The 12,681-nt window shown below is 37.2% G+C and overlaps 2 protein-coding genes and 1 long non-coding RNA gene across 3 annotated transcripts; 1 reads left to right on the top strand and 2 right to left on the bottom strand.

Annotated features, from left to right (window-relative positions):
• LOC124641340 lies at positions 1 to 2,592 on the bottom strand. Its single transcript, XR_006985667.1, has 2 exons — positions 1,533 to 2,592; positions 1 to 1,187 (listed from the first exon to the last, which is right to left on the bottom strand). It is a non-coding gene; the product is annotated as an uncharacterized LOC124641340 (long non-coding RNA).
• Positions 2,593 to 3,054: 462 nt separating this feature from the next.
• On the top strand, positions 3,055 to 5,571 carry LOC124641338. Its single transcript, XM_047179398.1, has 3 exons — positions 3,055 to 3,377; positions 3,575 to 3,887; positions 4,743 to 5,571. The coding sequence occupies exons 1-3, from the start codon at positions 3,232 to 3,234 to the stop codon at positions 5,529 to 5,531; spliced, it is 1,248 nt and encodes a 415-aa protein (XP_047035354.1). The 5' UTR covers positions 3,055 to 3,231; the 3' UTR covers positions 5,532 to 5,571.
• LOC124641339 lies at positions 3,897 to 6,193 on the bottom strand. The gene is made up of 2 exons (XM_047179399.1): positions 5,568 to 6,193; positions 3,897 to 4,663 (listed from the first exon to the last, which is right to left on the bottom strand). The coding sequence occupies exons 1-2, from the start codon at positions 6,141 to 6,143 to the stop codon at positions 4,028 to 4,030; spliced, it is 1,212 nt and encodes a 403-aa protein (XP_047035355.1). The 5' UTR covers positions 6,144 to 6,193; the 3' UTR covers positions 3,897 to 4,027.
• Between the last annotated feature and the right edge of the window lie 6,488 nt (positions 6,194 to 12,681).

The raw sequence follows: 12,681 nt of genomic DNA, 5'->3' as shown, positions 1-12,681 counted from the left end.
TTATTTTTCTTATTAATGTTACATCACATTTTAAATTTTGTACAGAATGATTTTAATACATAATTATAGTTATAGGTAGTAGAGTGTAAAATATTGCCTTTTTGTACTAACTAAGGAACTTTAGTGTTGTCTATTTTAGATGCCTACATTACATGATATAGGTTTAAGGTGCACTTAAGCCATGGCTCCACCAGAGATGTGGAAGTTTTTAAACAACCGAAAGAAAACCAGTAGTAATTCTATTGGTTGATTAAAACCATCTCAGCTGCATTGTGCTTTGGTAGCTTATAAGCCAAACTATAGATTTAGAATTCTAGCGATAACTACTGTCAAACAGTAACTTAGTTCATATTTTTTTATTCAAAAATTTATTGTGTCCAGTATTGGTGTTCAACATCATATTACTTCACTATGGACATCTGCATCAACAGGCATCTCTAGTTTAAAAATGCACACAAGCGAGCATGTAGTGTATTACAGTTTGTGCAAAGTATCAAAAATATTTATTTTTAATACTTTCAAAAACCGAGTTGATCAATAATGTATAGATCTGATAGCAATGTACTTATAAAAATAAAAACACTGTTATCCGACGCCTAAAATTTAAGATAACAGATAACAAAATTATATTATAACAATAAATGCCAAATAATCTATAGACCTTCCTTAATTTTTTTTTATATACCATAAGGTATAATATCTTATCTATATATCTTAGTATACATAGTATACAAATATGTGGTTTTGGCGCTACTACGCACTTGCAACCTGACTCATAACAGCTGTGTTATTGTATTGAAGAACAATTTGTATTTTATTCTTAGGTGCCAGTACATAATAGCTTTAATTTTCATCTAATTGAGCCACGGAACAATTCATTTGTCTGTCCTGTGATCACTCCTCCCACTAACACTATTTACGGCAAGTCTGTAGTACTATTGATAAACCACTACCTATTTTTTATCTTCAGGTATGTCCTCTAACAGTTTGTCAAGGTCGATCCCTTCAAACTTAGCGTTGGGTGTGTTTGATGCATGAGCTAAGAATAGTTCTTTAAGAAACTGCAATTCCTTCGTCAGTGTTTTCACTTTCTCTTCCAACATTTGGTTTTCAGCTTTCAATTTGTTTACTCGAGTAAATGTTTCTTGAGTCCGTTGTTTTGTCTTGAATCTGCTCTTTTTTACTGCCTGAAACAATTAACGTTATCTATTATTATCTTGTAACTCTTGACACTGAATGAGGACAGGTCAGGTTTTTGTTGCATCACTTTATCTACCTCACTATAAACAATATATATAATCAATACTAATAAATAAGTTCAGGGTGTCTGTTTGTCTCAATATATATTTTTTCATAAGTTTAATCAACAAAATAGCCGGACCAAATTCTGCCTTGCTAGACAGCTAATGCATCAGCTCACAACTTATTTCATTTGTCTTAAAAAACAGGGTTCTGCATAACAAGATAACACCTCGAAATAGTAATACACAGACCAATAAACATTCAGTAGTAAATAAAAATGTAAACAATACCATTCTTTCCGTAAAACACACGCGCAAATATTCAAACAATTTAAAATCGCAAACAAACACCACTAAAACATTTTCACTGGCTCTAAATAAACAAAAATATCACAGAATTTTTTAAACTTAAAAGAATAGAGGTACGGAACAAGCCTTGTAGTGCCATTTTGGAATAAACAATGCCACTAACTTGATAGCAACGGAAATAAATATAGTGGGACTATTGCATCATGATTACTGAATTTACAGGGCGAATTGCACAATGTTTTAACATCAGCATTTCTGCTTGTACTCCAAACTAACCCAGATAAGAATATGCCAATAATATAGCATGTTAAAGAACTTGGCTTGTTAATATTCTTGTGCAATAACATGGCTGTTCTCTGTTTATTTTCCTCAACTGTTTATGTGATACTTGGGAATCCCCAATTTTAATAACACTGGTTTTGTGTTGATTAAATTTCTGTACATAAATTTGACTTTGTTGATGCTTAAAAAATGTATAAAGTATTTCTTTTATTCACTACTAGCTTCCACCAGCAGTTTCACTCTCGTCTCATGGGGACGTCTATAAGTACCTAGATAGAAATTAGTCTACAGCCTTTCTCCATAAATGGGCTATCTAACAGTGAAACACTTTTTCAAATTGGTCCAATACTTCCCGAGATTAGTACATTCAAATAAAATCTTCAGTTTTATAATACTAGTTTGAATTGTAAATAAGAATGTTTAGGAAGTAAGATCACTATCTTCATCCTGCATATCATAAGCTACAATATGCACAGCATGTTTCTCTATAAATTGCATTTTTGTTCAATGTTAAGTATAACCATTCATATTAGCCGTATTTACTACACGCTTTTACTATTTGTCACAATCATTCAATAAATCTATGACACTAAACCATTTCACCCTGATATTACTGATATCTTTACTATAATCATCTAGTTTACTTGATAAGGTCTGGTTACCCACTGTTGACTTGTTCATTCACTCTCAATAAGGGTCAGTGTTGCATAGTGTGCAAAGACCACAGGACTAGAGACTTAAAAAATTGTAATTCATAAAGGTTTCTTACCTCATTATTTCTGTCCCTTTTGCGTCTGTACTCGTCGTCTTCGTCGTCAGCGTCACTGACGCCCCGCCGCCCTCGTTTATTCGGAGCCATGTCAAAGAAATCTTCAAGTTCGTCTAATATCATCAAACTGCTTATACGACAAACGCCGCGCTTTCTTCACTAAATTCACTTTGAAGTTATTACAACACACCTGTAACACGTACGGAGATTTTAACTTTACTTTTTTACTTTTCTGCAAGATATAGGTAGCTAGAAATAATGACGCACTGTTGGTAAACTGGATCACTTTTACTGTGATCGAGTTTATTGTGCAACTTACTTCGCATAAAGACTTTAAAATGTTCTTTTTTAAGAATCCCTTTTGAAAAGCGTAACCTGTCTCACTGGAACTAAAAACACATGCAACAATAACACGTTTGCAATCTGTTATTATATTTACACAGTTTAGCCATCTACACACTCGCGCGCGAATCACGGCGCCAATCGCGACGCGAATCGCGGCGCGAATTGGAGCAAGAACTGCCAACTGTCCACACTGGCAGAGGTTCGCGCCGGGCTCTCAGTATAGTTCGCGCACTTGACGCGTATGCACGCCAAGCATTTAATCAATATAGTTTATTTGTAGTCGGTATGGACAGTGAAACCACTACAGCAGCTGCGGGGCTACTTTGCGCTTTAGCAATTTATAGTTACGCCATAAAGAAAAAACAAACAATTCAAAAGAAGCAAAGAAAACGGAGATGGTGGATTACCACCATTCACCGAAACAGAACCAGGTAAGTACCAATTTATTATGCTTTCTCATAGAGTTTAGGATATAGTAAGTACGTAGTACAAGATGGGTGAAATAAATATATATTCACTTTTAGCTATATAAAATTACAGTTTTAATAACAGTTAAAATGTAATACGCCGCTGTAACATATCTTGTGATGTGGGATCTGATACTTGATAACTTTGTATTTTGTTACAGTGCAACCATGGAGGAGCAGTTGAATGAACTAGTTGCAGAACCTACAGATGAATTCAAAAAGTTTTCCCGGATGTCATTAAATGATTTTGAATATTTGCTTAGTCAAATTTCAACACGAATTTCAAAACAAGACACCCAATTACGAAAAGCTATTCCTGCCCAGATACGTCTCGCTATAACACTGAGATACTTAGCAACAGGAGATGACTTTGAAAGCCTTCATTTTTTGTTCAAAGTTTCACCACAAATAATATCAAAAATTATACCCGAAGTTTGCCATGCCCTATGTGAAGTGTTAGAGGATGAAATAAAAGTAAGGACATCAATTTAATACTTTTATTATGCATATACAGAACTACTTAGAATCTAGAATATAACTTTGCAAAATCAACCAAATATAATAACAAAATTCAATAGACAATAAAAACAAAATTCGGTAATTTCAGTAGGTATTTAACTTAAGTCAAAAGCTGTCTGAACTATATCATTATTATGATCAGATGTGTTTGCATCTTGGTTCTCTGGTAAATGAAGGACAGGATAATCTGGTGTACGAATTAGCCGGTTCGATTGAATAATGATATTAGAAGGTGGGGCTGATATTACTTGTCTATTTTGGTAATAAGTATTTTGATTCGCCTGCCCGTAATGAAATGGAGGCTCTGAATGCGTAGATGATGATGTGCCTGTTCTTGGTTCATAAAAATGAGGTGGCGATGGAGTCATCACTAAAGGGTCATCAAATTGGTATTGTAAATACATCCCATCAATGTCGTGCATCAACTTCAATCTATTCTTTTCAGATAATTTTCGCAACTTATTTGCTAATAGTTTTCCGTATAAATCGCAATCATCGTCTTGCTGAATAGGCTGTAATGGGTTCCTTTTTAGCGTGGATTTGAAGGTGATAAGAGCGTCTTTAACGACATTTCCTGCGTCAACCACTTCTGAAGAGATTTTGCGTCGGTGGATTGTCTGGTCACTGTCTTTTTGGGTGTTAATAGACTGACTTCGATTTTCATTCATTTCTTCAACATTCTCTTTAATAGCTTCGAGATTTACTTCTTTAGGCTCCTTTATTCCACGTTCCTAAAAAAACACACATACATTTAGGCACTTAAATACTGTTTTTTACATGAAGGTTTTATATATGTTATGTTTTTTGCAGATACCATCTTGTCCAGAAGAGTGGCTGCGTATTGAAAGAGGATTTGCAAGGAAGTTTCCTCGAGCGGTTGGATCTATTGACGGCAAACATATTGTTCTCGACTGTCCATTCAATTCTGGTTCTGTATACTATAATTATAAAAGAACCTACAGTATAGTATTACTAGCATTAGTTGATAGTCAATACAATTTCATGTTTGCTGACATTGGTTGCCAAGGCAGAATAAGTGACGGTGGAGTTTTTACAAATAGTATTTTATGGAACAAGATGTGTACAAACAGCTTAAATTTACCACCACCGCATCCATTACCAGGTTCGAACATTGATGTGCCCTACGTTTTTTTGGGGGATGGAGCCTTTGCACTGTCAGAACATTTAATGAAGCCCTATCCTGATCAGCACAACATAGGATCTGCAAAACGTGAATTCAACAAAAGATTATCTTCAGCTCGGGTAGTGGTAGAAAATACTTTTGGTATATTGGCGGCCAGATTTAGAGTGTTTAGAAAACCAATCCCATTACAACCACAAAAGGCTCGCCTTATAACATATACTTGTATACTACTACATAACTTCTTGAGACGAAGTTCTACTTCTTTACATATCTATACACCACCCGGATCTATTGATATGTTTGATGATGATGGAGTACTTATACAACCTGGATCATGGAGGACAGATCAAGAAAATACATCCGCTTTTCGTAACTTGAGAAGAGTACCTCGGCGATCAGCAAATAACGCCACAGAAATAAGAAACGAATTCACAAAATATTTAAGTAATATTTAAGTACCTAACTATTAAAAAATAAAGTTATCTACTAACCGTATTCATACTTTTTTTACACTTTAGAGTATCTCCCAAAAAAGCATCCATTGCTTCATAAGCGAACCAAATGGGCTGATATATCTCATCGGCACCAGCTCCCGATTGAACGGACTTCTTAACTTTTCCCTTGTAGCTCCTATAGCTTGACATGAGAGAACCTTTTTTCTTTTTCAATTCATCAATTGGTATTTCCATCACCGTACTTATCCGCATCCAAGCATCATGGGTTTTCAGTTTATTTTTATAATCTTTCAAATTAATGTCCCATAATACCGGCTCAGCACGAAAACATTCTATAAATGTTAGTTCTAATTCATTGCTCCACACGTTACTCATTTTGCAAGCAAAATCGTAGCATATACCTAAAAAAAAAACTAAAACACAACCATCCGTGTCAATTGCTACTGAGCGACTGAGCTGCCCGAGGCGCGAATGTATAGTCTTGTCGCGTTCACGTCGCGCTTCGCGCCTGCGAGCGCTTTGTCGCGGGACAAAAAACCGACAATTTTCGGGGAACACAGCGCGAACGAGCCGCGAAGCCGCGAAGAATATGCGAATCGGATCTACACTCATGTTACGCGGGTGTTTCGCGCCTTCGCGCGCGGTTCGCGCGCGAGTGTGTAGACGGCTTTTCCGATGCGTAATAGTCACGCAAAATAAAAATAGCTCAGCAGTAGTCAATCAATTGACGTCATTTTGCGAGAGCTGCTGACGTCACTGGGAAGTAAGGATTTCAAGAAAACGTTTTGTCGAATGTCGATATAAATAAATATTATCTCTGTTTTTTTTAAGTCAAGGTCAAATAAAGAACATTTTTCTGACTTCAGTTTATTTACAAAGAATGTGTTTTATTAACAATATTGAATTCTGCATAATGTTATTACAATAAAAAATACAATGCAATTTTTTTAAAGATATTATAAAAATTAAATGTATTTTTTTTGTGGTGTGGCATCGCAAGTAAATCAATCGATATCGATAAGACAAAAATTATCGACTTACAGGCCTAAACATTACAACTGTCATTGTCAAACTCTGAGTCCGTTCAGAAACGGAATCCAAGCTTTTTGGTTTTAATTGTAGAATTCTCACAGGCTGTAAAATTAAAGATACATTTATTTGTTAACTAGCCGTTTTCCCCGCGGTTTCACCCGCGTCCCGTGGTAACTACTGCCCGTACCAGGATAAACCTACCTATGTTACTCGTGGATAATGTAGCTGTCAAATGGTGAAAGAATTTTTAAAAACGGTCCATTAGTTTTTGAGCCTATTCATTACAACCAAACAAACAAACAAAGTTTTCCTCTTTATAATATTAGTATAGATTATAAATTATAACTTCTTCTTTTTCTTCTTTGTCGATATCACTCTTGACAGAGTGGTCGTGGTCATCACTTCAGGTGTTGGTGGCAAGCTTTACAACCCGCCGCCACTCCTCTCTGATGGCCGCCTTCTTCGTGCATTCGTAGAGTGACGATGAGCCATTTACTGCCGCTTTTATCTGGTCAGTCCACCTCATAGGCCATCTTCCTCGTGGCCTGGTACCCTTAACCCTGCCCTGAACCACAAGTCGCTCAATATCCACCTCCCCTCGGCGGCATACGTGACCAAAATAGCTGAGGATACGAGACTGTACCAAAGACGATAGACGTTGCTTGATGCCTAGTTCTCGAAGTATAGATTCGTTGGTACGAAATTCAGTCCACGATACTCCGAGCATTCTTCTCCAGCACCACATCTCTAGGGCGTCTATCTTCTTCCTCTCTACCTCCCGAAGGGTCCACGTTTCTGCGGCATAGGAATATGGGGAATACGAGTGTCCGTACTAGTCGGATCTTTGTGGCTCTAAAAATGTTGCGATTCCTCCATATTTTCCTCAGCTTGTCCATTGCAGATCTGGAGATCGCCATACGCCTTTTGACTTCGTCGATACATCCACCGTTGTTCGTTATTAAGGCCCCCAGATAAATGTACGATTGCACCACATCACAATTTGCAATTTTTGTAATTTCTGGAGAATTGTTATTCATGCGGTCGACCATCATCATTTTTGTTTTATTCCGGTTTATCTTAAGTCCGAACTCAAGACTAACCTGTGCCATCTTGCCAAGAAATTAAACTAAATTTGAAATGAATTTGAAATTATAACTACTGTAAATTATAGTTATAATCAAAGACCTTTTTATAATGGTAGAATATTTCAGGACTTTCCTCAGGGGCATTCCCGACATATCTATACTAATATTATAGAGCTGAAGAGTTTGTTTGTTCGAACGCGCTAATCTCAGGAACTATTGGTCCAATTTGGAAAATTCTTTCAGTGTTAGATAGATAGCCCATTTATATCATCACGCTAAGACTTATGTCACCGTAAGATTACAATCTATCTCGAGAGATTGTAAACTGTCGAATTATTGTGAACCGTAACATCTGATTGCAATTTAACGCATTATTTTTCGCTATATTATAATCTATCGATGAGAAATTGTCACTTTGTCAACTGTCCGAAAGCTCTCCCTGATTGGTCAGTCTTTTTGTAAGATCGACTAATCACGACCAGCCGTTCTGTTCCCATGGAGTTCCCGTAGAGTTAGGAATGAAATAGAGGTGTCAGTTAAATAAAATAAATGCTCTTCAAAAATTCTTCAAGTATTTACTATTTAGTACGAGTATGTAATTAATATTCCTGACATATGGAGGGAACAAATTGTAACGAAATATTTATTCTTCAAACACAAATTGAAATTGGAAAATTATAATAATCACGAAAACACAGTTGTTTACACAATCGACAACAAACGAAATAAACAAACAAAATGGCGAATGCCGGAGCGGCGGGGGCATATTACGTTCTACCAATCAGCGCGCAAGATGCATTCCGTTCTACGCCAGTTGACAATTTGACCGCTTTACATTGATAGATTATAATATAGCGAAAAATTTTTTTTTTTTTTTTTTTTGTATTTATTAATTGCAATCTGTTTCATGTGAACATTCAGCATAGGGTTAAGGACTTAAAAATTGTGTCTTGTAGGGCAATCAGTCCAGCGACAGCTCCCTTTATGTTAAACAGATCCCTATAAATCTCTAGGAGTCTTTCTCTTTAGTCTCCCGAATGGAAGGCTCATCAACTGCGTGGTCAGAATGTTTGGATGGTTTTTCAGTCTATTCCTGTAGGACTTCATTGAGTGTTTGATCTCTTCTTGGACTGTCCTGATCTCAAGGTCGTGGTGTATTTGCTGATTTGTTACAAACCATGGAGCGTCTACGATTATCCTCAGGATTTTGGACTGAAACCTCTGGAGTATTTCCACGTTCGAATTGGCAGCTGTGCCCCATAGTTGGATTCCGTAAGTCCAGATTGGTTTAAGTATACACTTGTATAACAGGAGTTTGTTCTCCATGGACAGCTGTGATCTTTTTTCAAGCATCCAGTATATCTTTCTCAGTTGGATCCCTAGTGCCTTTCGCTTGGTGAAAATGTGTTTCCTCCAGGTGAGACGCCGATCAAGATAAATCCCAAGGTATCTGACTTCATTTGCTTGGGGTATTTGGACTCCATTAAGCTTTACAGGCGGGCACGTATCGCGTCTAGTCGTAAAGGTCACCTGTACCGACTTTGCTTCGTTTGCCTTTATTCGCCAGGTAATTAGCCATTCCGTGATGCTGTTTAGAGAACGCTGTAACATGTGACTTGCATGGGTTGGTTCATCATGAACTGTTAAAGCCGCGGTGTCATCAGCAAAGGTACCAATTTCGACGCCATCCATGGTTGGTAGGTCTGCAGTAAAGATCAAGTAGAGGATCGGGCCAAGCACACTCCCTTGCGGTACTCCCGCGTTAATTCTATGCAGCCCAGTAATCGCTTCTCCTAGCTTAATACAAAAAAATCTGTCAGCTAGATACGATTTTAGAAAAATGTAATAATTTGCTGGGAGTTGTTTTTTTAGTTTGTATAATAAACCTTTGTGCCAAACTTTATCAAATGCCTGGGATATGTCGAGAAATGTTGCACAGCAATATTTTTTGTTTTCAAAGGCCCTGTGTATTAGTTCCACTAATCTATGGACCTGTTCAATAGTACCATGTTTTTTTCTAAAACCAAATTGGTGGTCAGGTATGATCTTATTTTCTTCGATTACTGTGGTTAATCGCTTTAAGAAAAGTATTTCCATAGCTTTTGACAATACAGGCAGTAAACTAATCGGTCTGTAGGATGATGTTTCTTCGGGGGCTTTGCCAGGTTTCAGAACCATTTTGATTTCAGCTATCTTCCACTGCGGTGGGAAGATGCCTCTAGTCAGTATGCAATTAAATAGTTGCGTCAAGAAGTGTATTGCTTTTCCAGGTAATTCTTGAAGGATTTTAGCAGTAATTAAATCGTATCCCGGAGCTTTTCCCTGTTTTAAGTTTTTAATTGTTTCTATAACCTCACACTTCTCGATCCTTTTAATTGGTGGGTCAAGTTGGTAAGGTTGATTAAGGAAGAATGTGAGATCCTCACTACTGGTTGTCGATGGATTTGGCTGAAAGACGTCATCCAAATGGGAAGCAAAGGCCTCGCCTTTCTCTGAATCACTTTTTGCCCAGGAACCGTCCTTTCTACGTATTGGCGGATTAGAAGCAGTGGGTCTTTTGAGTTTTTTGGTTGCTTTCCAAAGGGAGTAGTCACTAGCAGCAGTGGCGTCCAGATTCCGTAGGTGGTTCTGTACAACTGTATTTCTTTCTGTTTGAATCATTTCTTTAAGTTTAGCTGTTAGGTAATTTAGACGTGTTTTGTCTTTGTTGTATCTGGTGGTTTGCCATAATTTACGAGCCTGTCGTTTTTCTGCTACTAGTTCACGGATAGTCTTCGAGCATTCTGGTTCTGTATATTTCTTAGTATTTGGAGTACTATCCCAAGCGGCATGTTGGACGCATTCGTTGAAGTGTTCCACTGCCGCCATGATGTCGATTTCTGTTTTAAGAGTCAGATTAGTATTAATGTTAGACTCTACTAAAGAACGGAACAAATTCCAATTGGTCGTACGCTCGTGTAGTCTTGCTATAGGTGTAACACATGTAAATCTATGAGAAACTTCAAGCAGAACAACACTGTGATCCGAAGAGAGATCTTGTAGGGAAGTACATTTGAAGCAATTAGTAGGAATCCCCTTAACTACACTGAAGTCTATCAAGTCAGGGACTTTTCTTGGGTCGGAAGGCCAGTAAGTTGGTTCTCCATTAGATATTGTATTCAAGTGTAGGTTATTTATAGCGGCTTGTAGCTGGCGTCCTTTGGAGGTTGTTAGGCGAGAGCCCCATTGAGTGTTTTTGGAATTATAGTCTCCACCTGCTATAAATCTTGGTCCTAGTGTTTTGAAGAAGTTGATGTATTCTTCCTTATTAATGATATGTTTTGGAGGAGAATAGAGTGCAGTGACGGTCAAGTGACCCCGCCAGTCTTCAACAACAACACTTGTGGCTTGTATCTTAGGAGTTCTAAATGGTTCGGTCTCATGATGTTTAATATTATTCTTGATTAGTAAAGCTGATCCTCCGTGCGCCGTACCGTCTGGATGCATGGTTTGGTAAAATTTATAATTGTTTATTTTGAGGTAACTCTTATTTGTAAAGTGTGTTTCAGACACTAGCAGGATGTCAATTTTGTTTATCTTTAAAAATGTCTCTACTTCTAAGACGTGTTGTGAGAGCCCATTGGCATTCCAGAGGGCTATTTTTAATGAATAGAACTTGACAGTTTAGTCATGATTTCCATTAGGAGGTTTGTCATAGAGGTCAATTGCTGCAGTAGTTGGGACATAGTATTCATGATCATTTTCGTATCATTGTTGCTTGTTTGGAGATCAATTGATTCATTTGGACCTTGCTTATTTGTAGGTAGGGGTGGCTGTAGGATTTTATCGGACATTGTTGCTTGTTTATATGATCGTTGGTCTTTTTGCTCAGTTGTAGTTTCCTTATCGCCTGTTTGGTGAACAGGACGTGTCGTCTGTCTATGTTTTACTAGTTGAGGCGGGTACTTAATTTTCTGGAGCTCCTTATAGACAGCGCAGCCTTTATAGTTGGCAGGGTGGTTGCCATCACAAAGTATACATTTTACTGAGTCTGATCTTTCCTTTCGTTCGCATTTTGATGATGCATGATCTCCGGCGCATTTTATACATTTGGGTTTCCTAAAGCAATATTTCTTTGTATGCCCATATTGTTGGCAGTTGCCACATTGTGGAATATCCCGTTTTGGTCTTGGTGGTTCGAAATCCACTCATATTCATATTCATATTCATATCATTTATTGCATTCCACAAGTTTCATATGGTGTTACAAAAAGCTTACAGCTAGGTACATTTGTGGACCCTGTTAGGGCACAGCAACATTTAGCATTTAATGCCAGTACATTTAAAACACTTAAAACTAATTCTAAATTTTTAAGGTAGTTTTAAACATTAGGTATAATAGGAGTAGTTAATTTACAATTAAAATTATATATTATATTTCTTTATATTTGTATAAATATATGTACTCTGCAGTGCAAAAGACTCTTAATGTTGTAGATTTGTTTATTGTTGCTATTGGGTTCTAGTTCTACGAAGTGCAACGGTAATGCTTTTTTAGTGTTCCTTTGTTTAACATTCCAAATGTTGGTAACTTTGTGTCCTTGCATTTCCAATTCAGCTTTAATTTCTTCTGCATCGGTAGAAGGGTGAAGATTTTTGAGTACTACCTTGAACCAGCGGTCCTGTTTGGGTCTATAAGTATAGAATTCTGTGTCTTTTTCCTGCAGGTTTTTAACTATTTTTTTATATGTTTCAGTAGACACAGGCTGTATTCTAACTTGGTCATTACGAAGGACTTTTACTTCGTAGTTATCAGCTGCCACCTCATCAAGCATTTTTAGTAGTGGTTGAATATTGCTAACTCGGTCAACATATAAGGGTGGAGGTTTCACAGGTTTTACAACGGTGTCATTGGTTTGTGCTATTTGCGAATCATCGATTAGGTCTGAGAATCTATTCGAGGTTGGTATAGGTTGACTTAACCAGTAGGTATCCAGTTTCTTTTGTTTTAGGGTTTTGTTTATTTCAGGGCTTTCACGTTGTCTCTTCCTTTC

Source organism: Helicoverpa zea, chromosome 22, assembly GCF_022581195.2.
Source record: "Helicoverpa zea isolate HzStark_Cry1AcR chromosome 22, ilHelZeax1.1, whole genome shotgun sequence".
In the NCBI taxonomy this organism is placed as follows: domain Eukaryota; kingdom Metazoa; phylum Arthropoda; class Insecta; order Lepidoptera; family Noctuidae; genus Helicoverpa; species Helicoverpa zea.
This window is presented reverse-complemented; position numbering and strand designations above follow the sequence as displayed.

What these genes read in the sequence shown, in the direction of transcription:
- LOC124641338 (XM_047179398.1), top strand. Translation starts at nt 3,232, where the DNA reads ATGGACAGTGAAACCACTACAGCAGCTGCGGGGCTACTTTGCGCTTTA. An exon ending in ATTCACCGAAACAGAACCAG is followed by an intron (nt 3,378 to 3,574) that starts GTAAGTACCAAT and finishes ATTTTGTTACAG; the next exon opens with TGCAACCATGGAGGAGCAGT. An exon ending in TGTTAGAGGATGAAATAAAA is followed by an intron (nt 3,888 to 4,742) that starts GTAAGGACATCA and finishes TGTTTTTTGCAG; the next exon opens with ATACCATCTTGTCCAGAAGA.
- LOC124641339 (XM_047179399.1), bottom strand. Translation starts at nt 6,143, where the DNA reads ATGAGTGTAGATCCGATTCGCATATTCTTCGCGGCTTCGCGGCTCGTT. An exon ending in GTAAAAAAAGTATGAATACG is followed by an intron (nt 4,664 to 5,567) that starts GTTAGTAGATAA and finishes GTGTTTTTTTAG; the next exon opens with GAACGTGGAATAAAGGAGCC.